This window comes from Haliotis asinina, chromosome 13, assembly GCF_037392515.1.
Source record: "Haliotis asinina isolate JCU_RB_2024 chromosome 13, JCU_Hal_asi_v2, whole genome shotgun sequence".
Lineage (NCBI taxonomy): Eukaryota > Metazoa > Mollusca > Gastropoda > Lepetellida > Haliotidae > Haliotis > Haliotis asinina.
In genome coordinates this window covers 25,312,750-25,330,891 of record NC_090292.1, presented here as the reverse complement: position 1 = coordinate 25,330,891, position 18,142 = coordinate 25,312,750, and the positions used below count along the sequence as shown (strand labels likewise).

General features: G+C 41.3%; 3 protein-coding genes across 3 annotated transcripts; 1 reads left to right on the top strand and 2 right to left on the bottom strand.

Moving 5' to 3' along the window:
- Positions 1 to 251: 251 nt before the first annotated feature.
- LOC137259467 (soluble scavenger receptor cysteine-rich domain-containing protein SSC5D-like) lies at positions 252 to 983 on the top strand. Its single transcript, XM_067797117.1, has one exon. It carries the CDS (start codon positions 252 to 254, stop codon positions 981 to 983), a length of 732 nt encoding a protein of 243 aa, XP_067653218.1.
- A 1,330-nt stretch (positions 984 to 2,313) lies between these two features.
- LOC137259204 (protein trapped in endoderm-1-like) lies at positions 2,314 to 3,204 on the bottom strand. The gene has a single exon (XM_067796806.1). The coding sequence runs from the start codon at positions 3,202 to 3,204 to the stop codon at positions 2,314 to 2,316; it is 891 nt and encodes a 296-aa protein (XP_067652907.1).
- A 10,949-nt stretch (positions 3,205 to 14,153) lies between these two features.
- Positions 14,154 to 15,047, bottom strand: LOC137260010 (protein trapped in endoderm-1-like). The gene has a single exon (XM_067797691.1). It carries the CDS (start codon positions 15,045 to 15,047, stop codon positions 14,154 to 14,156), a length of 894 nt encoding a protein of 297 aa, XP_067653792.1.
- Positions 15,048 to 18,142: the final 3,095 nt, after the last annotated feature.

The following is an 18,142-nucleotide window of genomic DNA, read 5'->3' as shown; positions in this document are numbered from 1 at the left end:
GCACTATTATTCATAATTTCAAAATTTACATATATCCCTAACTATTTTGTCCAGTATATAATGCATATATAAATTCAGCATAACCAAAATGATTTTGAACAATATATAATGAAACACACATATGATTACCAGCAAGAGTTACTGTGACAAACAAACAGAAACTGCCGCGAATGTAGTAGTATTACATTGAAAGAGAAATATTTCAAAATATGCGAACAATCAACAGTTCACATAAACAGCGCACATGAATTATGCCAGTGAACCACACCACACCACACCACACCACACCACACCACACCACACCACACCACACCACACCACACCACACCACACCACACCACACCACACCACACCACACCACACCACACCACACCACACCACATCGACAGGGTCAACGTGGACGTTCAAGGAGTGTGTTGGTGCGCTTATATATCACATCACATCACACCACACCACATCGACAGGGTCAACGTGGACGTTCAAGGAGTGTGTTGGTGCGCTTATATATCACACCACACCACACCACACCACACCACACCACACCACACCACACCACACCACACCACACCACACCACACCACACCACACCACACCACACCACACCACACCACACCACACCACATCACACCACATCACACCACACCACATCGACAGGGTCAACGTGGACGTTCAAGGAGTGTGTTGGTGCGCTTATATATCACATCACATCACATCACATCACACCGACAGGGTCAACGTGGACGTTCAAGGAGTGTGTTGGTGCGCTTATATATCACACCACACCACACCACACCACACCACACCACACCACACCACACCACACCACACCGACAGGGTCAACGTGGACGTTCAAGGAGTGTGTTGGTGGGCTTATATATCGCATCGCATCGCATCGCATCGCATCGCATCGCATCACACAAACAGGGTCAACGTGGACGTTCAAGGAGTGTCTTGGTGCGCTTCTGGCACCTGTGTCTCAGTAATACCACTAAATAGCGCTAGCGGTACAGGGGAACACCATTCTTCACCAGAAGGTTGTGTATGTGACGACGTTCATACAACGATGTTTGGACTGTGTCGATGACGCCCCATGGGTGACACCTCAAGGGATCTGGTGGGGGAAGGCGAACAGAGAACTCTCCTCCTCACACGAACTCCTCATCGCACGTATTATCTTCTCCAGTGGAGACGTGTCTAGCATAATTTGTTTGGTTGATTTGTTGTTAAACGCGCCGAACAATATTCAAGCCATATAGCGGCGGTATGAATATAACCAAAGCTGGACTAGACAATCCAGTGATCACCATCATTAGCACAGATCAGTGCATTCTTCATCCCATTCATGGACAACCATTCCGTTTTGGCCTTGATTTACTTGCAAAGTTCTTTGCTTGACCACTCTCTTTTGAATGGGTGAGTGAGTTTAATTTTACGCCACAATAGCAATATTCTCGCTATACAGCGGCGGTCTGTAAATGATCGAGTCTAGACAAAACAATCCAGTGATGAACAACATAAGCATAGATCTGCTCATTTGGGAACCGATGACATGTGTCAACCAAGTCAGCGAGTCTGAAAACCCGATCCTGTAAGTTGCCTCTTACGACAAGCAATTCTTACCGGATCTTCACGGCCGTTGGGGTGGGCGTCTCTCACAGATGCCGTGGGCACGTCGTCTCAGAATTGTCCTCATTGCCAGGTATGTTACGAACATAGATTACAGGGGGCCATGAGTTGTTGTCCACGAAGAGGCAGTCGCCCATTGACCTCCCGGACAAAAAAATGTGCAGTTTAAGGTACTGGTATTGATCAGTCTAGACATACCTGTAGCTGACGCCGTATAAACGGACTCATTAATACATTGGTTGCTGACATGAACCTGTGTCGGAGGCACGTGATTCCATTACATTCGTCTTGACATGGGGTCGTCACTATTGTCTTGACATGGGGTCGTCACTATTCAACAATAGCCACACTTTAAAACGGCGGTCTGTCATAATGAGCGCAGTGACCCATCCTGGAATACTATGACTTGAGTAACCGCCTTTATCCCGTTCGTACGCAACAATGGAAAAATTTAAGATTACAGGGATCTCCACAGAATGTCAAGCCTTAACAAACGTACACGAGTAAAGCTGATTTTAACATTCACTATCCACGAGTGATTTCAGGTTTTAGGAAGCCAAATGCATATTGCTTCTCTCTATATCGCATGCGTTGTTATTTCCTTGATTGTTCTTAGAACACCATGTTATGTTGGTCAGCTGTCAGTAGCTGGGTGTTCAATGCTGGTGCGATCTGACCAACAGCCATTTACTTCTTAGGGTTCTTTATAATATATATGATCGGATTAATAAATACGTGTGCCCAGGTGATATAAGACGTGAGGGTGTGGATCCATTGTCCGGCAAGCTCCATGCTTGGGTCCACAATGGTCATCACGGTAAAGGGGGTATAGGTCAGCAGGAAACATACCAGGATCATTAAGATCATGCGCAGAAGTCGCACTTCCTGTTTGGAGTGTATTCCCGTGCTCGTTTGCTCCACATCCTTCTTATCCGCTATCTTCTGCTTGGATTTCTTATATGTGCGAAAAATTGACACATAGCTGAAGACGATGATTGGAACCGATGTTGACAGGATACACACTGCAGCGACTGAAGCAAACTTGTCTTTGTTTATTATTCCACAGAAGTTCTTGTTAGGGTCGAAGGCAAACCGACCGAGGACGTCAGTGAGGGGCAGGAGGAAGACTACAGCGTACATCAACCAGCCAACAGCAACGATGATGACGTTGTTCCTTGTCCTCCCGTACACGTTGTCGTAGGTCTTGGGGTGGACTATTTTCATGAAGCGGTTGAACGCCAGAAGGTTAAAAGCATTCATCTCGGCGGAAATGTTGCTATACAAGAAATATGCAAAGATTTTGCAGAACGCAGTGCCATAGATCCAGCCACTGAAGAAGGAGTTGATGCCGATCAGGGGAAGAATGATCCCGGAGCTGAGTAGGTTGTTGACGCTGAGGTTTGCAAGATATATGTTACAGGTTTGGTGTTTCCTACCCTTCTGAGTCAACCTGTAGATACTGAAGCTGTTGCCTACTGTCCCCGCCACAGCAATTGTGATGGAACAGACCGAGTGAAAGATGCGAAGCTCGGTGGATAGTCCCTCATCGGTCAAGGTCGAGTTTACAGAGACGGCCATTTGTTTCTGAAATGGAAGAAAGTTGTACGCCGTCGTTTACCAGACACATATCATTCTGAACATCAAATCCAACGCACCCTTGATCCTATTTTTCAACTTTTAACCATCTTGGTTTATGATTAACATTTCACAGCAACATACAAGCTTTATACCGTCAAGATCTGTATTCTCATTTTCACCACCATATTATACTCTTTCACAGTCAAGGTTAAACGTTTTTACCACCAGTTTCACCCTGGAACGTAAAACCCAACGTTCTCTGTCAGTGCCCAACATTCTCACCACCAAACTCACTCTTTGCCCATTAATGCCTAACGTTCTCGCCACCGAATCCACTCTTTAAAAACCCAATGATTTCACTCTCACAGAGACACTTTTCCCCGTCAAGATCTGTTGTAAACCAAAAGTCACTGTGTTCTGTAATCTGATTGGTTGAAAAATATGATCAAATGGTATTAGATTCCCGGAAACTGCAAGACTAGTCACTACGTATTGACCTTGCCAACAATTGTTTTGTTGTGTCATCAACAGTGGTGACGTCATTCAAATCATATTGTGACCAGCTGGAACGGCCTGCTGATGACACTTCACTGCTGCACCCGTACTCGATTTAAACGAGTGCAGACAGTAAAACCCTTTGGTTTACTTTTGTGTTTACAATGTCGATAAACATCATGTGTTGGCCATTCCCGGGTGTTATTGAGTATTTGAAGCACGGGAATGTCGGTTTCAAATGCATTCCCGTGCTTCAAATACTTAATAACATCAGGAAATTGGCCAACACATGATGTTTATCTCCTAATTGTCCTCATTGTCTAAAGATATTTTTGAGACAACTGGGGAAGTGCAAGTTCTTAATGGGGAAAGGTTCAGTTTGCTAGATCTCGGTAAACAAGAATAGGGGGGTGAATGAGTTTAGTTTTACGCAATATTATAAGCAATATTCCAGCTATATGGCGGCAGTCTGGAAATAATCGAGTGTGGACCAGACAATCCTGTGATCAACAGCATGAGCATCGATACGATACGATGACGTGTGTCAGCCTAGTCAGCGACCCTCACCACACGATACCGTGTGCCGCCTTTTACGACACACAGGGACTACTGAAGACCAAATCTGACCCGGATGTTCACGGGTGTAATTCATAAAGCAAATATGCCGCCATGTAGCTGCAATATTGCTGAGTGCGGCGTAAAATAAAACTCACTCACTAAAGATGAACAATAATGAAGTCCAAAAAATACTTTCTACGAAGAAAGAGCAACTTCAATTCTATCAAAGCATTACTTAAAGCTTACCTAAAACTGTTTTAAGGTAAAGTGAGTTTTGTTTTACGCCACTTTTAGTAATATCACGGCGGTGGAATGGGCTTTCAACATTGTGAGGATCCATGTGGGGAATCGAACCCGGGACTTCGACGTGACGAGCGAACGCCATAACCACTGGGCTACCCCGTCGACCCTTTCAAGGTGTGGAGGATATTTCCTAACATGGTTCATCAATGACCGAAATTATGTCGGAATCAGTTCCAAAATTTTGATCTGTCGGAGTTCCTTTTATGCAGGTAGGTAATAGACCGATCCAGTCCGGATCGATAAGCCCCGCCCACTTCGTTTCTTGACGTTAGGGGGGACAACCTCTGACTAATAACAATGGCGTCACCGCCGTCGAAACGGAAGAACGGCGTTGATGACATCTGCTTGTGGTACTTTGGCATCCGTCTTTTGTGAATGATACTTAAAGCGGAAAGCAACACGTATTTTATTTTTAATATACCACAGCTGACAGGCTGTAATTAGTTAAATTGAGTTACATGCCTGATGAAAAATCGTCTCGGCCAGTGGCTGCGTGTAGGAAGCGTATTTTCCATCGAAGTGATTAATCTATCTGGTAATTCATGTCCGTCTAAGATACTATCAGGAAAGTGAAACTGAAGTATGCTGTTTAGGTTTTTTTCCCTCTAAATTCCCATCGTAGTTTTATAATAACCGCGAACACTGCCACATGTTCAAGTTGCAGGTCGTTTCGGTATCTATAAATAGATTGTCAACACTGCACGAGGAGTCTTCAGTTCGATCTTTTATCCGATGTTCAAATTTAGTTCAATCATTTATGTGAAGTCATGGGTCTATACCTTTGATTAACAAAGCAGAAAAATATTTACATACTAGAACATGTATCTGGACCCAAATATTCAGCAGCTAATCTTAGCAAATCTCAGTAAAATTTCAATCTTCAAATGACTACACTATCCTAAAATGACACTTAATATATAGAAATATATTCTTTTAATCATCCTCTTCAATTTATTTTTCTGTGTGTACTTTGTTGCGGAATTCTAATTTACAAACTTCCACAATACTGGACTTCATGAACTGCAAGTGTTTATATTCAGGTATATAACACCACCATAACACAAAGAAGATCCAAGATACACTCTGCACCTGTACACAGACCCATCTTCCAGAAACAGTATATAATCTCTGAACGGAGGATCCACAGTTACCAAAACAAATAACTAGGTTTCTTCAGAGATAATTACTAACGTACATAAGGTGCAAAAATATCTCCATGTTTCAAAGAGTTGTGTCAATAAAATTACATTTAGACATCATTGCTTCTTAAATAATGATTCTAGAAATCTTTGTTTTATTATATCTGAGACCATATCCCCAGAGGACATAACATGAAATCTGATCTATTTCCTTTTCTGGAATACTTAGAAATGTTACCAAAAGCATATTCAAGTTGTTTCAAAATGTGGTAAAAATCATAACATAACTTTAGGAAAATATCCTAAAGCATTCGCATCCTGCAAACCAGTGTACAATTTAATATGAAGCTAATTTTCCAAATAACCACGCATCAATAAACCTTGAACAATTTGTCCATCTTAATAAACAACACTTTGGCTCAGTGATGAAACATTGGTAACCTTCTCAAAAGATGGTGATTTCTAAGAAGCATTACATCAAATCTGGACTAAATGTATGTTTCAATATTCATTCTAGTTACATGAATAGTCAACTAAGATTTTGTAAGTTATTCTGTTCCAAGACTGAATAATGCCAGGCCTGGGTGTGGCCAACTACGTAGCATTTGCTAAGTTTGTGCCAAGCCATTGCTCTGTCATGACATGTCTATAGTGTTGTCTAATTATGCCTGGTTCTGCTTTCAAACCACATGAATCTAATATGTCAGTCAGTTAGGAATTATTGTTTATAAATGGTTATATTATTTAATTTAGTTATTTTACTACATTTCTACTTACTAAACTAAAGGATGTAAGATCCTTAAAAGATATCTTGCTATCAATTTTAATGACTGTATTATTCCTAAAGTGCACCAATGTACCTCTCCTGCATGAACAAATTTATGTTGTAACAAAAATTAAAGGCAAATAATATTCTCTTAGTTGAGAAATACAATTTTATTTAATTCCCTCCAGTATTCCAGAAAGTCACTATTCTTCTGGCATAGTTTGCGTCTCGATCCACATCTCTTTTTGGAAATTCCGAAATATTTAAGGCATGGTTTTATAGACACCCAATGCTTTTCATATTTTGGATATTACGTGATAGGCATCTGCTTACACTGTCCCTTTGAATTAAAAATATTACTCCTCAAATATTTTGAGCTATTAGTGGATACTGTACTGCACAGTAGCCCTTCAGATTGTGCTTTTGAAACTTGACAACATCATGTGTGACAAATGTAAGAATATGTAAGATCGAAGGCAACCATATCCATCACATTGTTCTTTAATGTAACAAATTGTGCCATTTTGGTCTTCCTTAACCGAAATCAGATCGCTGTCAGATTTGTTTATATTGTGTCACGGCCTTCTCGTCTGTCTCGTTTCAGCTTTATGGTCTACCAAATCAATGCCCAGTATTGACTACAACGTTATGCAAAAACAATTTTGTAGTTACAAAATTTATCCGTGTTTATAATATACACTTGCGAAGCCTAAAACTGCTAGTTGTTGTCATCCAAATGGTAATGGTTTTGCAAACGTGCGAAAGTGTGGAAATTCATGCAAATTTTCAACTTCGAGCAGACGTAGGTTTCGAGAACGATGGTGCCTACAATTAACTGATCGTGAGGCCTATAGCATTCCTTGATCCACCTCAGTTTTGTTTGTCTTCACCAAAATGGTTTTGTTGGCGGTACTTATTAAATCGCAGTAGTGTATAACAGAAATCGACGCATGCGCCAGCTTTGATTGACAGACTGGATCGGTCTATTGACTAGCCTCTGTATGTGTTGTACTACCGCGGGGGAATCGTTTCGCCAACAGCTTGTATCCCCACTAAAACAAATGTTCATGATATACACTGTGCACTTAAAAGAACCCACGAATCCGTTAGTATACCAGATGGTGGCCACATGAATGGGTACAGCAACGTGCAGTGAACTTGGACAAAGTACCATGACTATGGATTCCAGTTCACCCAGGTGTGAGTGGGTACCTGTAGGGATGGGAAAACCACATTAGGTCGTGGCACTTGGTGGCTACAATAGTTGCATGATCCACGGGTAGTTGAGTGAGTGAGTGAGTTTGATTTTACGCCGCTTTTACCAATATTCCAGCGATATCACGGCAGGGGACACCAGAAAATGGGCCTCACACATTGTACCCATGTGGGGAATCGAACCCCGGTCTTCGGCGTGACGAGCGAACGCTTTAACCACTAGGCTACCCCATCGCCCCTCGGGGAGTTGAGACTGATAATAAGATGTGCCGTTCACAACCAATAGTGGAAATAAAATTAATATATCAGTGTCTTGAGAATGTACTAGTTGCGTGGATATTTACGCTATATAAATATCCTATATAATAAAATAATAAATAACATAGTCAGAAACGATTTTTAGTATCGATTTTGTATTATTCTGTAAATTTTAAGGGAAAGTCCCTGTAGATGAGAGCGACCTGTGGCTCCTTTCAGCCTTTACAATGTTTAACCAATCAACTCGCTACGAGAACAATGCTTTGTAATCCGGACGAACCTGACTAAAATAAACAACCTGTTGAATAAACATCTCCGTATACTTGTACTATGGTAACAATGGCGGCAAATTCAGATTACACGAACACGGACAATACGGATGTAAAACGTAAGTACGTTTAAATAAAGATTTTACTGACATCTAAATGTGTGGACTTGTGTTTGTTTTCACATCTATGTAATATCGATCACTGTTGGTATCAACAACGTTAAGGTAATTTTACTCGAAAAATGTTTAAAATAATGTTTATATTAGCTGCAGCGAAGTCATGTATAACCCAACACCCCCGCTCCCCTTTCAATTTGTCTACTATAGTACCCATGCTGTTTAACTGGCTAAATAGAAATGGTTTAATGGAGCTGATGCATTTCGTCATATAGCTGGAATATCACTGTAGTGCAGCAAAGATATATTGATATGTGAAGTGCGGAAATATAACTTACCAGTCTAACGGTTCACCTGAACCGGCGATCCAGTTTTACAGGTGTTCTGTTGGCGTTCAGTTGTTCAGTGGCTCCGAGTCTGCTCGGTGGTTAGTTGTGGACTTTGCTTTTGGTTCTTCGCTTGTTGCGAAGAATTTAAACTTCAGCAATTCAGACGGAATTTACTCGTGACTTTGTTAGAATTTGTTCCAGGACAGTTGTTATGGATATTTGTAAGCTTCAGATGTGCAGAATTTCAGACGTCAGTTTGTCAGACAAACCTCTGATACATCGGTTTCTGTGATGATTTTTCAGGGGTCGATTGTTGGAAAGAAGTCCAGATGTCCGTTAGTCCGATTATACTCTAGTATTTCAGTTGCTGAAAAGGAATTTCAAAGCGTCGCTTGTTTGGACAAGGTTCAGGTGTCGATTGTTGGGAAGAATTTCAGGCGTCGATTGTTGGGACGAATTCCAGGTGTCGATTGTTGGGACGAATATTAGGTCTCGATTGTTGGGACGAACTTCAGGTATCGATTGTTGGGACGAAATTCAGGTGTCGATTGTTGGGACGAATGTCAGGCGTTGATTGTTTGGACGAATTTCAGACTTTCAGTTATTCCGACTTCACTCCAGTAATACAGGTGAACAGAGGCGGATTGGGTCGGCTATTTAGACGATATTTAGGTGTCACTGATTCAGGCTTTGTTGGAGTGGTGCAGTTGTAAAAGCGGATTTCAGTCACAAGTTCTTCAGTCGTTAGCTGTTAGGACGTTGCCTGTGTGATGCTGTTGTTCAGAGGCTGTCAGACATTCAGACCTTCTGGTTACAATAACAGACAACTGAGGATTTTCAGCTTTTATTTGATACTGGAGTGTCCTAAATTTCACGTGGTCTGCTATTTAACATAGGATTGGTCTACATTTCTTGCGTCTTGAGACGAGGAAGGGAGGGGGTATCAATTATTCTTCCTTTGTTGCTTCGTAATGAGCACATCTATTACTATTGATGACTGCAGATACTTCAAATGATGCAGACATGCACCACGTGCACGAGCTGCAAAAACTAAGCATCATCAATAAGAGAGTTATTTGGTTAGCATGTACATGCAAGACATAACGTAATAACGACTCTTGAATTTACAGAAGATCAGCGATATTTTCTTTTACATTCCATCTTGAAGAGACCATTATTCCTGTAAACTAAATCAAAATCCAGATATGCTAATAAAATCTAGGTATGTTTGTTTTTTGATAAAACCTCACCATGGTATACTCATGTTGACCATTTGATGCGGATTTGAAGGGAGATGTTTTGATTTCATGGGACATTTGTCTGTTTCTTTTTAAAAGGGGCGGACCAAATCACATGTAGCAAGAAAGAAAGCAGTCTTCAGGTGCTTGGAAATGGAATTCTGCCTCAATAGTCACAATATGGCCACGTTCGGATTTCGTGAGCAAAGTCATAATGTTTGACTTTTACCTTGCTTGTTGTTTACAGTCTCACTCAGCAATATTCCAGCTCTATGACGGACATGATTGTATGATGTTTTATGTATAACATGTTGTTTTATTCTTTGTTGATGGCGTGGTGGTTTAATAACACACAATCTTCGACTCTGTGCGAGTTTTCTTTTACAGATAATCCTATGAATGGGTTTGTTTCATACTTAACCCAGCTGTATGCATGTTATTCCACCCAGCTATGAATGAATATTCAAGGATGTTCCAAACATTGCGGTGATCAGTATTACTTGCATGTAGGAGAGGATTTTTGAGAAATGATGGGGGGAATATTTCAGGACAAAAGGGGGCGGTGCCCAAGTTCAGATGACATAGCTAATCTAGAACATGACCTAGCAATTGTTTGGTGTCTTTACAGTCAGTCGTCCTGTGACAAGAGTGCTATGGTGGCTAAAAATTCTTTGCAAAGTTTTTAAAGATAGATTTGATAAAAATGACACAATCTCTTGATATCATACTTTCGTTTCGTTTGCAGTTCATCCTTTCACTATCCCATCCTGTACATTTTCAGCAACTAGATCAGCTGCAGCTGCGATATAATCTACACACACTGAAGGTTAGACCTTACTTCCTTGTTAGTTGCCCAAATTACAAACGATGCTGTGCACATATAGTACACAACTGAGCTATCATCTATGTAGCTAGCAGTCTAGTGGTTAAGGTGTTCGCTCGCCGAGACTCGAGTTCGATTCCCCACATGGGTACAATAACCCGTCGTCATATTGGTGGAATATTGCTGAAAGCAGGGTAAAACCTTACTCACTTATGAGCTATACTGGTTAAGGACATCACGGATTACCAAAAAGCGTCACCTTATAGCTTGAATAAGTCGACAGACAGACAACATTTCAAGGGCCATAAGCGACCATGGGAGCACAGTCTAGTTTACAGATATAACCACAAAAGGCTGAACATTTTGTTCATACAAATTATGGCCATGATAAATTTAAGCAACGTAAGTATATTTCCCCTGAGCAAATTATTTTCATATAGTAAAAGTTAGTTGCACAGGGTGTTTACTTTTCATTGAGGGATATATGCGACCCATCAACAGTTTTGACTCACGTGTGTATATACATCCACTTACTTTAGTTAACTGTTCTAAAACCAGATTTTGCAGAATATTCCTTACTGTATAAAGGTACAGTTTACACGTGAACTGATGCATTGTAGACAAATCGTAGCGTTGAAAAGATTATTGTCATGAGTTCAACAAATAATGAAACTCAGTGAAAATTCTTAACAACACGACTCGTGAAGGTCACGGGGTAGAATAGGCCTTCAGCAACCCATGCTTGCCACAAAAGGCGACTATGCTTGTCGTAAGAGTCAACTAACGGGATCGGGTGGTCAGGCTCGCTGACTTGGTTGACACATGTCATCGGTTCCCAATTGTGCAGATCGATGCTCATGTTGTTGATCACTGGATTGTCTGGTCCAGACTCGATTATTTACAGACCACCGCCATATAGCTGGAATATTGCTGAGTACGGCGTAAAACTAAACTCACTCATTCACTTAACAACGCTTTACACCATAACGGATCTGTTCACATGCAGCCTACTTGCACATGCTTTCCAGCAATTCAATGCATGATACAGTTCATCTATATAGGGTTTGCAGTTGGTTCCCTAAACTTAGTGGAGAAATCTATCGTCGATGTAGCCACCTATATAGACATAACATATCGTGAATGTGTTAAATAAGTCTACACTTTTGATGGGGAGTGTACATAAGTGATAAAATGTGACTTACAATAGGCCAGGACAGATGAAATGAGTCATTTCATTCACCACACTCCAATTTTTAGAAAAAAAATGGGCAACCAGTCGAACACCAACCAAGCAAATGATAACAGTCTATAGCATCCAATCACAAAGGCTTATGGTGTATCATTTAAGTATGCGCTATTCATTGCCCTATAACCAAATGACCCTAAAATATACCAGAGCCTATTTTCACGAATAAAACAAAACTATTTGCTAAAGTCCTAGAGTAAAAATCTATTTCACGTCCTGTTCCTCAAAGTAAAGGTTTTGAGCTCCTGAAATTTCAACGGGGCTTCACAGTGACATCTATGATCTAAGCAGCCTTGAAAAACCGAACTGTTAAGCTTTCTAATATTTTCAGGAGTACCCGGATCTATGCAAGCACTCTAGAATAGGGAAAGCAAGTAGGTACGAGAAGGTACATTTGGAATATGTGGGAGAAGAAACGGTATTATGCAAAACTTGATTACATCCAATTGAATACTTAACGGATGCATTATTTGGTGTGATTTTCGGGGTTTTTCAGTTTTAAAAACATTGACAATCATGTCCCCTCAGATAGGAAATTTAAATCTAAACACACCGTAAATGAACACAAAACTCATTTCGCCACTTCGTTTCAACAAAGCAAAGTAGTTTATGCTTTGACATTTGTGATAAATAGACTGACAGCTGAAACCTAGGAGAGGGATATCCCATGACAATATGACCCAGATGTTTCACTGTCAGCTTCTGAGAGGTGCCTGGAGTGTTACTGATACCAAATGGAAGAATTCTTACACTGATAAAGGTCTTCGTGAGTCACAAACGCCTGCTCGTTCATTGAAATCTGCCAATACACGTTCCTTTAGTTAAACGTACTGACATATTTGGCTAGAATCTTGTTACTGGTTTACAGTCTTTCAAACACCTATACCGAATCTAAGGTCAAGGACGTTATCCTCCAGCATGTACCCACTGTACTTCTTGGCTTCAGGCTAAATTGAATTCGCCCAGTCGTGATGTTGTTTCATGGACGCAGCGTCATCATCACCCACATTATAACATTATCACATTTTCTTTTGCGGTTCAGCATATGAATGGATCACTAAGAAATCAGTGATGACACCAGGTGTTCAGGAAAAGGGATTACAGTGTAAGCATCTCCTGTCGTTCCCAGAAGTTCCGAAGTATTTGGACAACGTGCTGAAATACATATGTAATCCAGATCTTTCGCGAGTGAAATTTCCATTACAATGTGCGTGCGTGTGTGCGTGCGTGTGTGTGTCTGTGCGTACGTGTGTGTGTAAAAAACGTACAGGCATAAGAATTGACAACCAATTCTGATACTGCCAGGACTGTTCAGTTGAATAATATAAATATTCTACCATGGTCATGTTGATCGTCAGATCTCTCGCAAATCAAAAGCTTGTGAGCCAACCTATTATCAAAGCCGTGCTCGTAACCCACCTCCTGCCAGTTGACAAGCTGTAGTGGATGCACTCATACAGGAATGGCAGGCTATTCTGATCACCTTATACCGACACTAAATTGTATATGATAATGACTCATCTGACAAATCTTCAAGTCATTCCACCAAGCTGTGATGAGTGCTGTCCAAAACTGCAAATTCAAATTTCACACCTATCCCGTCTAACATTCAAGCGAATGCTTGAACAATGAAATATATCTGTGTATCTTGACATTTCTCCCATTGTCTCCTCTCCAGTTTGTTTATTTGTAGTGATGTCTTGACACAAATGGTAAACAGCATGTGGGGTGTACGGAACGATGTTCATTTGGCAAAGCAAGGCAAGGCACATTAGTTTGCCAAAACAAATAAGTGTGGTTACCGGGTGTGCAAATTAGCCAGGGTGCGTTCGCTGTTGCCTGCCTGTGTTGTTTGGTCACCATGGTGACATAGCAGTCAACTCCATCAACAATCTCATTGCTCTATGCAATAAAAGGGATCTGTCCTCCATAAGGATTCCGTAAGAAAAAGAGTCAGATGTGAAATGGAACATAACATCTTGACAGGCAAAGAAGGTAGTTTGGTGATGACAGATCGTCATCAACAGTATTGTTGACAGGGACGACCTTCACTAGTACCCAGAGACGACCTTCACTAGTACCCAGAGACGACCTTCACTAGTACCCAGAGACGACCTTCACTAGTACCCAGAGACGACCTTCACTAGTACCCAGAGACGACCTTCACTAGTACCCAGAGACGACCTTTGCTCGTTCACTTCATGGGGTTCTTTAGTGTATATATGACTGGGTTGAGGAAGAGGTGCGTCCAAGAGATGTAAGTAGCAGCTGTGTGTATCCATCGTCCGGCAAGGTCCATGGATGGGTCAACAACATTCATTACCATATACGGGGTGTAGGTCACCAAAAAACATATCATGATCATAATGATCATACGCAGAAGCCGCATTTCCTGTTTGGACTGGATTCCGGTGTTCGTTTTTCCCACATCTGGCTTCTTATCTGCTATCTTCTGCTTGGATTTCTTAAATTTGCAGAAGATGGACACGTAGCTGAAGATGATGATGGGAACAGTCGTTGAAAGAATGCATACAGCAAAAATCTTGGCAAAGTTGTCTTTTCTTTTAATTGCACAGTAGTTTTTGTCAGGATCGTACCCAAAATGCCCCAGAACGTCAGTTGCTGGAAAGATGAAGACCACGGCATACATTAACCAGCCAACAGCTATGAGAATGATGTTATTTCTCGTTTTCTCATACACACTGTTGTATGTCTTGGGATGAACTATTTTCAAGAAACGGTTGAACGTCAGAAGGTTAAAAGCGTTCATCTCAGCACAAACGTTGGTATATGTGAAATATGCAAAGAGTTTGCAGAACGCAGTGCCATAGATCCAGCCAGTAAAGAAGGAGTTGATACCGATGAGGGGAAGAATGATTCCGGAGCTGAGTAGGTTGTTGACGCTGAGGTTTGCAAGATATATGTTACAGGTTTGGTGTTTCCTGCCCTTCTGAGTCAACCTGTAGATACTGAAGCTGTTGCCTACTGTCCCCGCCACAGCAATTGTGATGGAACAGACCGAGTGAAAGATGCGAAGCTCGGTGGATAGTCCCTCATCGGTCAAGGTCGAGTTTACAGAGACGGCCATTTTGTTTCTGGAATTGAAGAATAAAGTGTTTCATTGAAGAAAAGAATATCTCTGACAATGTTTGTTTGATACTCGTGAAGATCCGGGTTATAACTGATCTTCAACTAACACGATTGGGTGACTCCCTGACATGGCTGACGCATGTCATAGGTTTCCGATTGAGTAGTTCGATACTCATGTTGTTGATCACTGAATTGTCTGGTCTAGACTAGATTATGTACAGACTAGATTATTTGAATAGAGAACACAACATTTGGATGCGGAAGAACTAGTGAAGGTAATATTAGATGTGAATGTGAAGGTACTAGTCTGGTATTGGGAACAATGGATTAGTTTGCTGGTGAAAACATCACGTTTTAGAGTGGAGGAACTTGGTTGATGATGAGAACATTAGATTTCAGAGTGGAAGAACTAGGTCTATGGTGAGAAGATCTAATTTGGTGATGAGAACAATAGATCTTAGGGTTGAAGAAATAGATTCGTGATGAGAAAATTAGATCCAGTTTGGTGATGAGAACATTTGATCTGAGAGTGGACGTACTAGGTTGGTGATGAGAACATTAGATCTAAACTTGTGATGAGAACATCAGATCTGAGGGTTGAAGAAATATATTCTTGATGAGAAAATTAGATCCAGTTTGGTGATGAGATCGGAGTGTGGAAGGGTTAGTTTGGTGATGAGAACAATAGATTTGATTTTTGAAAGGTTACTTTCGTGTTGAGAATGTTAGTGGGTACAGGTTTATCTGGTCGTTGGATCTTGATGGGTTCATCTGATGAACTTAACTGAGAGTGGACCTGGGAGGTGCTTGATTATATACCAATCCAAAAAGTATTGGGTATTGGATTTACAAGATCGATTCAATGCAAATGATGAAGTCAAGAAGGGAGACAAATGATGAGAAATTAAAGGAAGATGTGTATTCAATTCCTGTGGAAATGTTTCATCTGTGTGGATATATGTTACTTTTTCTCATATTAATTGGCATTGGCAAGTGGTATGCTCGCAAATAGAATATCCACTACTTTTTTGTGAATAGTATATTATCTTGTTTGTGGTGAGAGCGTCGGCCTGTACAGTGAAAGGGTTTGAAGTTAATGATGAAGACCCTACGCTTCAGCTGTAGAAGTGTTAGTTTGATAAATATTAAAACGACTATTAGAAGGGTTACGTATTTGCTTAGAAGATATTGAAACAAGATGTGTACTTACGTGCCGGGGCTTGCGTCTGAGGTGTTTTAGAGCAAAATAGTTATACAAGCGTTGCTCGGTTACCACAGAGTTTCAGGAATTGTTCTGAATGGTGCAGTGTATCAGGCCTAGTTCGAACGTTTTAGTAGTTCATGCATTCCTAGGGCAAACAGCTGCAAGCTGTTCGGGTCTTCTTGTTGTTCATGCGTCGCTAAGGTAGTCGTTGTTCAAGAGCTGCAGTTTTTCAGGTGCTGTTCGACCAAAACATTTGTATAAGCAATGTTTGGATGATGCATTCGTTTCAGGCGTTGTTCAGGAGCTGTAGTTGTTCAGGGTTTGAAGTGACAAAACAGCAGCAGGCGTTGTTCAAACGATGCGGTTTTTCGGGCATTGTTCAGGCCCTGTAGTTGTCCAGGTGTTGACATGGCAAAACAGCTGTAGGCATTTTTCTGAAATGTAGTGTTTTAGGCGCTGTTGGGGTCAAACATTTGCCCCTTACTGACAAAACAGCTGCACAGGCGTTGTTCGGGTGCAACTGTTATTAGACGTGGGCCAATGAATAGAACTAGTCGTGCTTGGAGACGTTGTTCGGGGGCTGGATTCGTGCAGACAGAATGACAACAGTGATACTTTGCTCTTTCCTTATATCAATAAATAGGGGACGATGGTAATGTCATGTAGCCCATCAGCATGAAATGTGGGTTTCAATACTATGTGCATTAGAGCGTCTTCCGGTATTGGCAAACACATTCGAACTGATGGACTATGGACATTTTTAGAGGTACTACTTCCATGAAACCCACATATTCATGAACTGCAGATACTGCAGATACGATCTCCTGTTTTAGGGATGTTGTAAGGCGTTTAGACTATGTCATGTGAACACTGAATGACAGACGCCTATGGAGTCTTTCCTTTTGATTAATATTTCATAGCATATTATTTCCACGTGGCTTCTTATCTTGAGGAGCGGCGGGGTAGCGAGTTGTGTCCCCTGCCGCGATATTATTTGGATGGTAAATAACTTGAAATTACTTGTTATACCTGCCTCGGTATAACGCTCTACAGAAACGGGGAACTTGTATCAAGTGTCAACGGGTGGATGTAGTCATCGGCTCGGGGTGAATTAGCTTATGATTTTGATGACTGTTACGATGACGAAATGATGAATGAATACGCTGATGATTACGAAGGCATAGTTTAGTTGTTCAGACTTCTTTAGTTGGTTAACGATTATCGATCTCTGTCAATTATATCAGTACTAATATACTTCATGAACGCTTTTAGCACTATTACAGCAATACCACGGCTGGGGACATCACAGATGATCTTCACAATGTTATATTGTACCCATGTTAGGAATCGAACCCGGGTCTTGGAACTGAAGAACGAACACTTTAACCACTGGGCTACCGCTACCGACCGAATAGCCGCATTAAGAGACTATAGTGGAGTACAGGTCCGATCGGCTGTCGCTCATATATATTCCATCCCCGTAACCTGTAATGTGGATTCCTCATAAATGTCAACAGTTGAATATGCCATAGATATTGCAGGAGTTCACAATGAGATTGGAATGTTCCCCTCGTGATTTACAAGATCATCAAGCTAGCTCCCCGAATACATTAGCACTGACGATCACCACGCGTTGAAGATGTCAACGGGGGCCTGTAGTCATCGGCTCGTGGTAAGGATGACTGGAGAATTAGCTGATGATTTTGATGAACATTACGTTGACGAAGACAAATGAGTATGCTGATGACGACTATCCCATGCTTAATGGACAAGGGAAGCCAGGGAGTGTTGTTCCAGGCGTGGCTGATGTGGTAACAGTGGCGGCATGTAACAAGTGGGAGTGGGCCTTGTTGGTAGTATGTACAAGGATGAAGTGGGCAGCAATGATA